The sequence below is a fragment of the Salminus brasiliensis genome, chromosome 17 (assembly GCF_030463535.1).
Source record: "Salminus brasiliensis chromosome 17, fSalBra1.hap2, whole genome shotgun sequence".
Lineage (NCBI taxonomy): Eukaryota > Metazoa > Chordata > Actinopteri > Characiformes > Bryconidae > Salminus > Salminus brasiliensis.
The window spans coordinates 35,912,782-35,926,580 of NC_132894.1; the positions used below are offsets into that span (position 1 = coordinate 35,912,782).

The window sequence follows — 13,799 nt, forward strand, 5'->3', positions numbered from 1 at the left end:
CAGGGATTCTGAAACCCATAGCTTTAACAATTTAGCCAAAATTCTCAATTAACACATTTATTATTTAACAGGGAGTCGCCCTCGCCGGCCCTGCCTCAGGATGCTAATGATGGATGCCTATTTTTTTAAAACAAATTAGACCAAGCTGACATTGTCACAGCACAGCTGTTAGACATAAACTACAGATACTGGTGTAGTATCTGTCAGCCTGTCAGTGCAGGTAGCGAATGCAAATGATAAGCTGGAAAAAACAACACTACTCACCTGTACACTGCACACCTGTACACCACCTGTCTCTGTAGAAGATATGCTGCCAGATACTTCCTCACCGATTGTTTCTATGACGTTGCTCCTCCCTCTTTAAAGGTATGCTTAGCTTTAACACCTTTCTGAAAAGCTCAAACTGAAAGTGAAACTGTCTGAAGGCGGAAAGTTTCAGAGTCATTAATCAGATCTTTCAGGAACTTTTACCCAGTTTTCCCATCTTAAATTTTAGGCAGCCAATTACCCAACCCTAATTAGTCATCTCCCCCAGCACATGTAATGCTCCCGACCCGGGGAGAATGAGGACTGGCACATGCCTCCTCCAACACATGCCCAACCATTCACAACTCACGTCAACGTGCTCCGAGGACCAGGCGGCCGAGCCAGCATCACACTGAAGCGAAGAGAGGAGAGAGAGAGAGAGGCCAGTTGTGCTCCTTCTGGCTCCGGCTGCTAATGGCTGGCAGCAACCGTTTTGGTTGAGAAGGTAGGAGGTAGTCTTCCTTTTCATTAATCCATCCACTTAGTGTAGTGTAGAATTTCCACTGGCTGCAGAACAGCCCCAGAGCTTGGTACTACCACCACCATGTTTAACAGCTGGTAGAGTGTTCTTGGTACAGTGTCCTTACCTTTACTTTGCGCTTACTTTTAACTTCTAACCACTTCTGTATTTGGACAGATTAAACGTTTACATTGAACTTTGACTAGATTCTGGATTTCCAGAGGGCCTGAAGGTCCTACTCTTCAGTTGACCATCAGTGAAGGCTGGTAAAAGTAGATTATTTCTAGCGATTCTTGAAAGTCAGCTTTGGTTTGCTCAGCGGTTAGAGCTCCGGGCTATTGATGACAGGGTTGTGGGTTCGATACCCGGGCTCAGGAAGCTGCCACTGTTGGGCCCTTGAGCAAGGCCCTTACCCTTTTTCTGCTCCCTGGCTGCCCACCACTCCAGGCACATCTGGTGCTCACTGTGTTCACTGCACGGATGGGATAAAAGCAAAAGCCAAATTCCATTAGTCCGTCACTAATGGTCAAAGTGGTTGCCATGTCTTGTGTTTACACCTAAGCATTTCCTGTTTTCCAGGTTGCACCTGATGTGACTGGCGATTGGGAAACCGAAGCTGCAGATGGAAAATAAAAAAATAAGGGAGTGTCGAGTTTCTGTGCTCCTAAAGCAAACGTCTGGTGGTGATGATGTTACCGAGCATTTGTCATGCAAATTATTATGTTATTGGAACGATTCTGTAAAGAAGCACAGAGGAAGATTCTTTCACCCAAACATCACGACACGCTTCACTTCTTCTGCACAATGACCGGCTTCAGAAGGGCTGCAGGGTATGGAGGCCCTTCCTCCTGCAGATATTCCTCAGAGTTCAGCCACTCACTCAGTCTGAACCTGTGGCGTTGTTATCAGTCTTATTGTTTGCTCTGTGGTTGCTTTGATTGTGTAGACTACAAAGAAACCTGAGACAGAAATGCCTTTCCTGTTTAAAAGCATGATTTTAAGATCCACTTTATTCATCACTGAAGTCGTGAAGGTTTTTAAAGGTAGTAAAATGTTAGAGCTGATTCTGAGAGGTTTTACTGGACTGAGAACTGGAGTGACCTGACCTATTTAAACCACCTCTCAGCCTCACACTCACACCAGGTTTTCACATAATCTTCATTCATTTGTATTATTTATTTATTATATATTTTTGATTATCAAACTATATATATTTTTATTATCATATTATTATGTAACATTTTTTAATGATCTGTTTAATGATATATATATAACAGATCATTAAAAAAGCCAGTCCAATTAAATGTGCTGGCTTTCTGGCACACACCTGACTTTCAAGCACAGTTCACATATTCTCACCAGGGTTGAGGTCAGGACTTTGAGAAGGCCACTGCGAAAGCTTCATGTTAACCTGCTTTATCCGTTCCACACCACCTGCGATGTGTCCAAGTCCAAGTTTCAACTGTTTTGGTTGAGAAGGTAAGAGGTAGTCTTCCTTTTTATTAATCCATCCACTGTGTAGTGTAGAAGTTCCACTGGCTGCAAAACAGCCCTAGAGCTTGGTACTACCACCACCATGTTTAATAGCTGGTACAGTGTTCGTGTTACAGTGTCCTTACCTTTACTTTGCACTTACTTTTAACTTCTAACCATTTCTGTATTTTGTTATATATATATATATATATATATATATATATATATATATATATATATATATATATATATAACATTTACAAAATTAATAAAAACACATGCATGAGTGTCTACTTTTAAATTAAACTAAATAAACACTTAAGGATTAATTTACAGGCATGTTTCATAATACATATACACAAATAAAAAAAGCTTAAAATGGTTCAATTGAATTTTGCCTCTTTTAATCAAATTGTCTAAAGCACCTTAAGTTTCTTTTCTTGATGCTCCTCTGTATATAAATGTAACAGCTTGTCTTAAATTAAATAAATGTTAAATATTACATATACTTTATACACATTTATACTATATATATATATATATATATATATATATATATATATATATATATAATATAGTCCTTGCATTGTGTGTGTGGGTGTGTGAGTGAGAAAGGGAAGTAAAAAGAATGTGAATTAATTAGCGTTCAAACCCAGTTTATGAGGAATGCACCGTTTCCACTCCTCCCTCACTGCCTCTATGGAATGACACGTACTTTCAAAACTGACAATACATCCATGTGTCATCTACGTAATCCTGACACCTCCTCAGAAGAGAGACAGAAAGAAGGAACTGATGACTAGGCTCATCTGTAGTGATGCTGGTATTTTCTGCATTCCTTTAAGATGATTATTTCACTAGAAATTCATCTGGGCTTTTTCACCAACCGTTCCTCAGAAGACATTCACGCAGTTTCCACAACGATTCTGAGAGCACCATCCACCCATCCACCCATCTTCCTGTTCAGGGCCATGGTGGGTCCAGAGCATCAGGCCCCTTGCATCACAGGGCACCACATACAGGCACTCGCTCACACCTAGGGGGCAATTTTTGGGAAGTTGGAAACTGCAGTATCTGGTGAAAACACACCAACCCCTGACAGACAGGGGGGAATTGAACCCACAACCCCAGGCCCTGGAGCTGTGTGACACACTGGGCCCCTGACATTCCCCAGTGTGTTTTTACGTGGGATGTGTTCAGTTCAGTAGAGGACAGTGAGATCATCATATAAGAGCAGAGCTATTGAGGACAGGGTTGTGGGTTCGATACCCTGGCTCATCAAGCTGCCACTGTTGGGTGCTTAAACAAGGCCGTTCTCCCTCCCTGTTCTCTGAGCTATAGCTGCTTGCTAATCCGGGCATGTGTGCATACATTTACTGTGTGTGTTTGATCACAAGTGTGTGTGTGTGTTCACTGCATGGATGGGTTAAAGGTGGAGGCCAAATTCCGTCTGTTCAGCGCTATCAGTGAGTATGGATGACCTGTCGTGTCTTTAGGGTGTAGAAATGGGACATTTTACACATTAAAAGCTGACAGTACTGTGTGTTTAACCCTTTAGGTTCCCTAAAGAGCTTTTAAACGGTGGGTTCTCGAATGTTTTTAGTAGAAGGCCCTGTTTACATTTGGGGTAGATGGAGGATCACCAGGGCCATGTCTTATTAGACACTTCCTGGTCCCATCATTGACCCCTGGTGAGACCGTGGTGGGCTTCCATATATGGGGTCGACACAGAACCCATGGACAAAACATTCTGGTTCCCAGTTGGGCTCCACATACAGACCCCACGTGCTGACCTGAGAGAAGTGGTGTGATGCCGTTCTACTGAAACTAAAATGGTTCTATGTAGTACTACCCCCCACTCCCTCCGAGCCACCCCCCCTTACGCATAAGCTCACACACATTTCTGAAGCAAAGTGGCAAAGTGTGTAAGCGTGACATTTGAATTTGTCCACACTCAACCACAATTGCATGCATGAGCACACACACACTGGAGAGCACACATGAACACACACACACACAGAAACACTGTACGCATGGCAACACACATAAGTCAGATCTGCTCTCGCTGCACATGCCTGTGAGCACAGAGAGATTGCTCATTCAGTTGGGAATCGGTTGGAACACTTATAACAAACACACACACACACACACACACACACACTTTTGTCATATCTACATATTTCATAAGTGCAGCTGTGGACATCCTGTTATCACTGTTAAGACTGAACCATCAAATAATCCTAGACAATGTAATTTTTTAAAGACTGGAGTGTTTATTTGACCTTCTGACCAATTAAGAAAAGAAATAATTAAACGTAATTAATAAATAACATTTGAATGTAGGACCTTCATTTTGTATTATATTGTATTTTTAAATGTAAAAATCTGTATGTATTTTTCTGGTGCGTGCAGTGCGCAGATAATCCACCAGGGCAGAAAACATGTATCAGATTTTATTTTCTTATTTATGTAATTAAACATCATTTAGACCTGATTTCAGATGATGTCCCTTACTGAGGTGTAGGGTCTGCAGTGTAGGAGCACATACAGGCCACATTATACACACACACACACACACACACACTCTCATACATACAGAGGGGCCAACATCCTGTCCTTGACCCTCACTGTGCTGCATTACTGTAGTAATCACTGAGCCCAGGTCAGTGTGGGGTCACAATCTGCCTCTATTACCTCCCCGTTGTGCCCCTGTCCAGAATGGTGCATCATTTTCATTATAATGATCAGACTCGGCTAACACACACACACACACACACACACACACCAATTCTACTCTATACAGCTGTGCTGTGATGCACTGCAAGGGGAATAGCTTACCCTCCTCATAATTCATACACATACACATACATATAATAAAGCTACACACTCCTAATCACACACATACTGACACTAATGCCTCCCGTACCCCTCCCAGATTAAACTATTATTATTAAATAAATGATGGCTATTAAAAGAGGGCAATTATGGATATTATTATGCAAATTACATAAAACCAGGTAGTAGCATAAACAGTAAACAGTGCAGGGCTGACCACAGATCCTCCCCAGCTGCGTTCATTTATTTGATAGAAAATGATCTGTCATCCAAAGACTTCATCAGAGTAAGAAAGTGTACAACTGTAGTCTGACAGTAATGATTAAAGGGTTTTTAATCCAGTATGAATCTGCGGTGTGTGTAGGGTATTTCTTTATTTTCCTATTTATGTAATTAAACATCATTAATTAAACATTAAAACATAAAATTCAACAACATTATTTATATAACTTATTATATTGTATTATATATATATAGTATTCAGTCCAGTATGTATTAGTAGTGTGGGGTTTACAGTCTGACTGTAATAAGTGTGGATACATTCATTTTTTCGCTCGTTTTCCACAACACATTTAAAGCAGCGGCCAAACCCGTGTCACTGCAGTGGAGAGTTATGGGTGTATTTCTGTTTTTTATATTATTAGTACAGCCGTATGGGTGAGTTATGACTGTAGTGAGACTTAAAACCAATTAAATGAGAATAATTAAAGTAATGATTGGTGGGTGAGTTTGCAAGTGGGGGGGGGGGGAGTCCTTAATTGGGCATACTAAAAGTTTGTGTGTCTAAAGGTTTGTGTCTTAGATTACACTTTGATTAATGCAAATGATTTACTAATATGCAAATATATATCTATATATTGTATATTTGCACATACACTATTCTGGAATATAATCAGGTCCAGAGTGAGGTTTTCTAGTTTGCTCAGGTAACTAATACTGTCCACAGTGTTGCTGGACTGGACGTCTTATTACTGAATGTTCCTCAAATGTTTCTGTTTCAGTGTGTCTTAGTGTGTGTGTGTGTGTGTGTGTGTGTGTGTGTGTGTGTGTACTTCCTTACATAGGTGTAATGTACTATAAACATGCACAGCTCAGCAGAAAGCAGAGGAGCATCTTCCCTGTATGTGTACTGGGATGTAGCCTATGTGTACATAAATATATTTATGAATTTAGTACACTGAGGAAAAATGTCTAAAAAGTCTACAATTGTTGATAAATTGTTGAGAGATAAACTTATACTTAAACCTATATAATGTCCAGAGCTTATACACAGCATTTTTTGTTTGTTTTGTTTATTTTATTTTATTATTTATTTTAGAAAACAAGACATACATTAAGTTATAAATATTTTTTTTTTAAAACATTTTACACATATAAGTTTTGAAATGTGTCCCCAAATGTTTAAAAAGTCTCAAATCTGCTCTGTGATCATGTTGACCAAAGCAAAGGTGGAACTTCAGACACTGGCTCAGTTTAACCAGCTCATCTGCAACCCCTTTGATTTATCCATTATAATTAACGTTCAAAGCCTCGTGACTAATTATCCATTATTATCCACTATTATTCAATATTTTTCAGACAGATTAAGCCGTCAGATATTATTACTCTTACTTTACTCGGCCGCTGCCTCCTTCACTCACTCCCTTGGTCATAATGCCCTACAGAGGGAACTTCCCCCAGCGCTAGAGCAGCTAGCTAACTCTCCGCACAGCCTTTAACTAGCTAGCTTTTCTTTTAGGAGCTAAAATATCTTCAGTTCTGTAAGGAACTTGTACGTAAACGGTACGTATTTCGTATGTTCAGTCTACCTTTAATGCATTAAAGCATCAAGAACTTCTAGAAACGTGGGAGAAGTTTATTCGTGCAAGTGCTTAAAACGCCGGGAGACCAGCGTTTGTTTTTAGCATTAGCGGGCCCAGATCACTACCGCGGATTTTCCTGATCTGGGATACTGGCCTAAACGCCTCACGCAGCGGCCACAGCGCTGCTCCTCCCCCGGCTCTTTATAGAGTCTGGAAACGTAAAGTAAGATCGGTATTCTCAGAAATGAGACTGCTCGGATGTTCAGTGCTTCTGTAACTTCGGTCTGGCTGGTTAATTAACCGCACAGCTTAATAATAATCATAATAATAATAATAATCATATAAAGTTAATCTCCCCTCCCAAACACCAGCAGCCGGGACAAGGGCTCGAGTTAGAGCCTCATTATTTAAAATATTATTATTATTTTTAATGATTTATTAATCAACACACCCAAATTATGCTGTTAGAAAAGGTAAATTAACACATGTTGTTAATAGATCTCACTCATGATTTTCTTTGGTGAGTTTAGGCTTTATTTATTTACAGTAGAATTAAATGTAGGTGCGCTACATTCATCCGTTTATTATGAAGGTAAATGTAATGTTCTTACTTTAAAACCAAGTCTAAGTCATTTCTAAGTAAATGCTTAGAGTTGGGATATCTTCTCTGCTGGGTCTGTAATCACCATACACAGTCTTTCACAGGTCTTCCTCTTGTTGTTGTTGTTGTTGTTGTTATTATTATTATTGCAAAACATTTACTGTAGTTAAAATTAGTAAATGTTAAATAGTAAATTAGTAAATTGTTAAATATATGTAAAATATGTCCCTTCAAGAATTTCTTACTAATGATTATTTTCCTTATGTATTAATCGGCTGATTATTTTCTCCATTGATCGATTGTTTGTTTGTTTATTTAACTCTGAAAATAGTAACTTTGAATTGTACACGACATGATAAGCACCAATTTTCATACCACGATATTCCTAAAACCAGTATACCACTGCAACCCTAGTGGCATGTTGTCTCAGTCTAAATCTATCTAGTAATTATAGCTGGGCAATATTGCGATATTGTATCATGTCGTGATACATTTTATTATTGTGATAATAATAAGCTTCTCTAATCATATGGAGGAGACTGTTAGTGTTAATAAACACTGATCAGCTGCAGGTTTCATTACTAACAGTGTAATTAGACTGAAGGGTTCATTAGATGAAGAGCAGCAGATGATGAGTATAAATCACTGTATTCAGTACAGGAGAGGATCTGATTAGTAGATTATAAGATTCTGATACTGATGTTTTTAGTCTATGATTACATGTATTGTGATAAATATCGTGTATTGTGAAAAATGGTATATCTGGTATATTTTTTACCACATCGCCCAGCTCTACGAGTAATGCACAGGAATAGTTTAAACCAGATGTAGAGCCGGCAAGATATCACTTTTTCTTTTCCGATATAACGACCGAAACCTTACATATTGATGATACCAATCAGATATTTTACAGTATTTTATATATAATATTTATGGATCCCTCTCCTGTCACACTCCTGTCATACTTTATTTCTGTTTTGGAGGCTCTAAAGGGAATCCTGTGAAACGCCAGCCTCGATTTGTGACAGAATCTGGTTAAATTTGTAATTCCCTTTAATTTCTGTCTTAATATATAATCATTGGTTTGGTACCATCTATAATCATCTATAATAAGTTAAATGAAAAAGTACATTTCATCTGTAAGCCTAGATCAGAATCGTTTTTGACGACCTTATTTCCCTTCTGCCACCACAGGTTCGGAGGATGAGCAAGGGCCGTGGCACAAAACAGAAGCTGCCCCCAGACAAGGCCCTCGAGTCTTATGACGAGGTGATTGTGGAAGAGGTAAAGCAGCTCTTCAGCAAAGTCCGAGCCTACGGTCCTCCACCTGGAGCAGAATGGAGGTTACCTGACCCCAGCGTGGTACTCTGTGAGCAACCGCTGAGCCACCCACGTCTGCAGGCTCTGAAGCGATCTCTGAATGAGGTGAAGAATCGGCTCAGTGACAAAGACTTGGCCGTGTGGCACCAGCACACCTGCTCCACCAACCGAGCGGGCACTGTTACGGCCCACCTCCGCTCAACCGCCAGTGCGGAACTTTGCACGCAGGCTTGGGCCAAGTTCTACGAAATACTGGGCACCTTCGACCTCCTCCCGGAGACGGCGCTGCGGATCGGCGAGTTGAACTCTGTCCACTTGTGTGAGGCTCCTGGGGCTTTCATCGCAGCCTTGAATCACTTCCTCCAGACCAGCGGACTGCACTGCGACTGGAACTGGGTTGCCAACACGCTGAACCCCTACCACGAAGCCAACGGGCGGAGTTGCACTATTGCAGACGACCGGCTTATCGCACACACCTTGCCTTGGTGGTTCTTCGGTTCCGACGACACAGGTGACATCATGCTGCAGAAACATCTGCTGGAGCTGCAGGGATTTGTTGGGAATATGCGCAGTGTGGACCTGGTCACTGCGGACGGCAGCTTTGATTGTCAGGGAGATCCGGGCGAGCAAGAGAGCCTGGTGGCCCCGTTGCAGTACTGCGAAACTGTGTGTGCTCTGCTGCTCCTAGGACCCGGAGGCTCGTTCGTCCTGAAGATGTTTACACTGTTCGAACACTCGTCTGTTTGCCTGCTCTACCTTCTGGTCTGCTGCTTTTCTTCAGTGCACGTTTTCAAACCTGCCACCAGCAAGTCGGGGAATTCGGAGGTCTACGTTGTGTGTTTAGGCTACAAAGCCAAAGACGCCGTCCGGCCACTGCTGTCAAAGCTGATCCGCAACTACGGGCCCGACATAGCCTCCAAGGCAGCGCTGTTTCCTAACAGCAGCATCCCAGACTCTTTCCTGAGGCAGCATGAGGAGATCTGCACGTTCTTCCACTCTATGCAGGTCAACACCATCCAGGAGAACCTGCTGCTCTTCACTAACATGCGCGATGAGCAGCGTAGGTGGCTGGACCAGCTCAGGGACTGTGCGGCGCAGTCCTACATCCAGAGATTTCAGGTACAGTTAGTCGTGGGCAATCAAAGGTTTTATATGTGACTAGGGCTGGGCAATATGACGATATTGTATCGTATCGTGATCAATTTTACTATCGTGATAATAATGAGCTTTTCTAATCATATGGAGGAGACTGTTAGTGTTAATAAACACTGATCAGCTGCAGGTTTCATTACTAACAGTGTAATTAGACTGAAGGGTTCATTAGATGAAGAGCAGCAGAGGAGAGGATCTGAGTAGTAGTTTATAAGAATCTGCTGCTACTGATGTTTTTCGTCTGTGATTACATTTATTGTGATAAATATCGTGATCTAGTATTTTTACCATATCGCCCAGCCCTATATGTGACGCATGCAGTTGTTTACTGTTCTGGACATTTGCACACAGTCCTTAAGTGTTCTTGTCACACCGAAACTATATACTCTGATTATTCGATTTTTTTCACATTAGGTGCAGTTCCTTCCACGGAAACGCTGGGTGTGTCGAGGTGGGCCGATGAACTGGGGGAAACCGTGCCAGAGGAAGCAGATGGGGTCTTTCAATCAGCGCAAAGAGATGCAGTTCCAGCAGTGGAGGCAGCGCCTTGCCCAGGGACCCTACAGGACGTGGGTAGAGGAACATTGCCAGGGCTTTGAAGGTCATGGTTTTGTCCTAACTGGCCCTTTAATTGAGTGTGATTTAGATGCGTGGTTCACGCGCGTGGGAGCTGCTCTCCCAAAAGTGTGCAGTTCCACTTTCTGTGAGCAGGACCTGTTGGATCTCCTCAACGAAGCTCTAGAAGAACGTGCACGTTTTCCAGAGAGACCAGCCTGCAGCTCCTGCAGTCTTCAGTCTCCAGCGTCCATCCTGGCTGAAGTCTGCAGCGCTCCAAATGTTGCTTCATGTGTGGTGGTTGGGGATAACCCTTCATGGCAGAAGATGCTTCTTCTTTCAGGAAACGATCCACAGCCACAGTTTTATCCAGGACCTTCCTACCCAGAGGTGTTTGTTTCCACTTTATACGACGGACACCCAGATCATCAGCAGGAACTCCTGAGTGGCGTGCTTTCGGCTTTGCGTGGCCTCGTTAAAGGATCGGCGCTGGTGGTTCCGTTCTGTTCGGCCCTGACTCGCTTCACTGCGTCTCTGGTTCTCGCCCTCCATCTCTGCTTCCACTCAATCAGCTTTCGCTGCCCGTCTGCTGGACCCCCAGCTGTGCTGCTTTGTGTGGGTTTCTCTGCGTTCCCCAGGGTTGTCACCATCCTTCAGGAGGTTCTGGATGAAGTGAAAGGCTTAGAGCAGGGCAGGCAGCTTCTGCAGTTTGCACCAATGGAGGACCTCATGAGAGGAGCGCTGCCTGACTTTCTGACCAGCTTCAATGACACTATCATGAGGCAGCAGCTTCATATACTATTGCAGGCTGGCCAGGGCAGTTAGCATCGCCCGCTTGTGTCCACCGCCGCTGGGGTTCAGTAGCGGTCGTTGAAAGGGCTGCACAATGCACTGTTGTCTAAATGTCTGGCATTACCGTTCAGACATCAGACTTCATTTCTATAGATAGACCAATAATCGACTCTAATCGACTCTGGGATTGGAAATGGGAACACTGACTCTATTTTTTTTTTTTTTTCATTTCTAGACTAAACTAATGATAGTTAGCCTCCTCCTCAGGGTGATCTACAGTATATTTAGACCTTTATTTTGACGTATGGGATGCGTTGTATTTTTATGTACACTGTAAATGACTGGAGGTCTTCTCTGTTTGATTAACTCAAATCAAGAGTGTAAAATGTATATTTTTATTATGTTTTACAGTTATTTATATTTGTTAGTAGATTCAATGTTTTGCAGCTCTTGAAATAATGCTGTTTACATGGCCTTATTTACTGGATTTGCGTTCAGCTGCCTCTAATATTAAAGAGATTTTCTTTACTGGGCACAGGGACTGTTGTCTTATCTTTATTTTTATTTATTTATTAATTTATTTATTTATTTTTAAAGCCCCAGACTTTCTGTCAAGATAACATACAGCAGAGCGTGAGCAGTGGGGCTTCGGCCTGTGCTACTACTGAGATACGCTGGTAAAGAGCTGTGGTGGGGTTTGTATAGAGGCACTGTGAGCAGAGTGAAGTGTATGAAAGAGCAGAAGGAGAAAGTGGAGGAACTAAGCATTAGCTTGAGCTACTAGTCTGCTATGAACAGCAGTCCAATTCTGAAAGATGCTTCACTTGCATACACATAAGGCCTGAATGGGCATGCACACACACTGCTGGACATGAATGCCATCACACACACTGCACACGGCTCCTTCGTGAACATGTGTGTTTAATGCTTGGGTACTTTGGTTGAATTCAGAGTCTGAGCACCACTGTTCTGGTCTGATTCCAGTTTAGAGGCCAGAAGCCTTGTCTGAATGGGTCCAATCAGGTCTCAGGTTCCAGGTTAAGATGTTTAAACTGGTTGACTACCAGTACAAGTTATGTGTTTATCTTTTTTATTTTGAGTTTGATGGTTTAGATGGTCTACCAGCATGACCAACCACACCTAAGAAGTCAACCAGTATGACCAGCTTGATGATCAGATTGATCACATTGGTCATATCAATAGACCAGCTCGTCCATCAAGCTCAAATGCAGTCATACACTATGCTGGTCAGGAGCTAAGCTCGTCGACGAGCTGGTTTACCAGTATAGGGTATGTTTTGATGTGGATGACACCACACATCTGAAACCAGCTACCAGCAGACGCTAGGTGAACCACCATACAGCCCTACGCTTTAAAGAGGGAGAATTTAGAGGTTTGCTTCTTTAGCTTTGCGTTGGAGCTACAAGGCTAATGTAGATAACCAGTAATAATAATAAGCTTATGCGCATGAATTAGCATAGTGCTTAAGACATGCCTAAATCATCACACACTCTCTCTCTCTCGAAGATATAAAAATGCATCAGGCCGGGAATTCTGGATTGAGTGAAATTTGCTAATACCAGGCAACCCACTGGTCAAACTGCTTCCCACCACAGCTGATTGACCACAAATTTTACAGACAAAAGGCTGCTTTCATCTCTGTGAAACCAAATGGCTATAATATTCGGACAGTTTTAGAGTTTCCAGTCAATAATCAATCCCATACTGTTATAGCCTGCCGGACACACAAGGAGGACTGAACGGCATCCAGTTAAAGAATTATTTTATTATGGCAAATAATGTTTATTTAATAATAACATATAATATAAATAATATTTTATTTATGTATTATTATTATTATTATTATTATTATTATTATATTTCCAGGAAACAATGTTTAATGCTATGTCAAAGATAGTAAAAATATTTTTCTTTATCATATATATATATATGTGTGTGTGTGTGTGTGTATGTAATTATTCATATGAGTCATAGGAGTTTAAATGAGTTAAATGATTTATGATTTAACTCTCATCCTCACACACATCTCACACACTATTACTATGGTTCTTTGGGGGTCTTCCTTGAAACTGCAGTGCTAAACTGGCTTCATACACACACACACACACACAACTGTACCTAGTGACTGCAGGGTCAAGTTTAAGTGATGTTAATTAAAAACTCCATTAAATGAATGGGATTCATAAAGCCATTTACATACTGAGATCTGACCCAGAGGTCACAGCTCTCTATCTCAAGCATGAGCCCTGTCTTGGAGGTGGTAGTGGCTCGTCACTGTGCGTGTCTGGGTCTGGGACCTGTGGGTTAGTAAATACGGCCCACAGCACAAAGCCCCTCGTCCGCACACTGAACACCTGCAGCAGCTTCTACTCAGGGATATAAGGGCATGCATAGGTGTTAGTGTGTGTTAATGCTTCCCAGTATTTGTTATGTGCTACATCCAGTGCATTCGTTCAGAGAGGAGTGATTCAGTTAAACCCGT

The 13,799-nt window shown here is 41.8% G+C and overlaps 1 protein-coding gene across 2 annotated transcripts; it reads left to right on the forward strand.

The window, feature by feature from the left end:
* The first annotated feature begins 6,761 nt into the window (after positions 1 to 6,761).
* On the forward strand, positions 6,762 to 11,825 carry cmtr2 (cap methyltransferase 2). 2 transcript variants are annotated; one of them, XM_072660441.1, is made up of 3 exons: positions 6,762 to 6,856; positions 8,672 to 9,916; positions 10,364 to 11,825. In XM_072660441.1, exons 2-3 carry the CDS (start codon positions 8,681 to 8,683, stop codon positions 11,327 to 11,329), a joined length of 2,202 nt encoding a protein of 733 aa, XP_072516542.1. In that variant the 5' UTR covers positions 6,762 to 6,856; positions 8,672 to 8,680; the 3' UTR covers positions 11,330 to 11,825. The 2 variants fall into 2 exon arrangements, with proteins under 2 accessions (XP_072516542.1, XP_072516543.1); XM_072660442.1 differs by lacking the exon at positions 6,762 to 6,856 and having other exon boundaries at positions 8,629 to 9,916.
* The last annotated feature ends 1,974 nt before the right edge of the window (positions 11,826 to 13,799 follow it).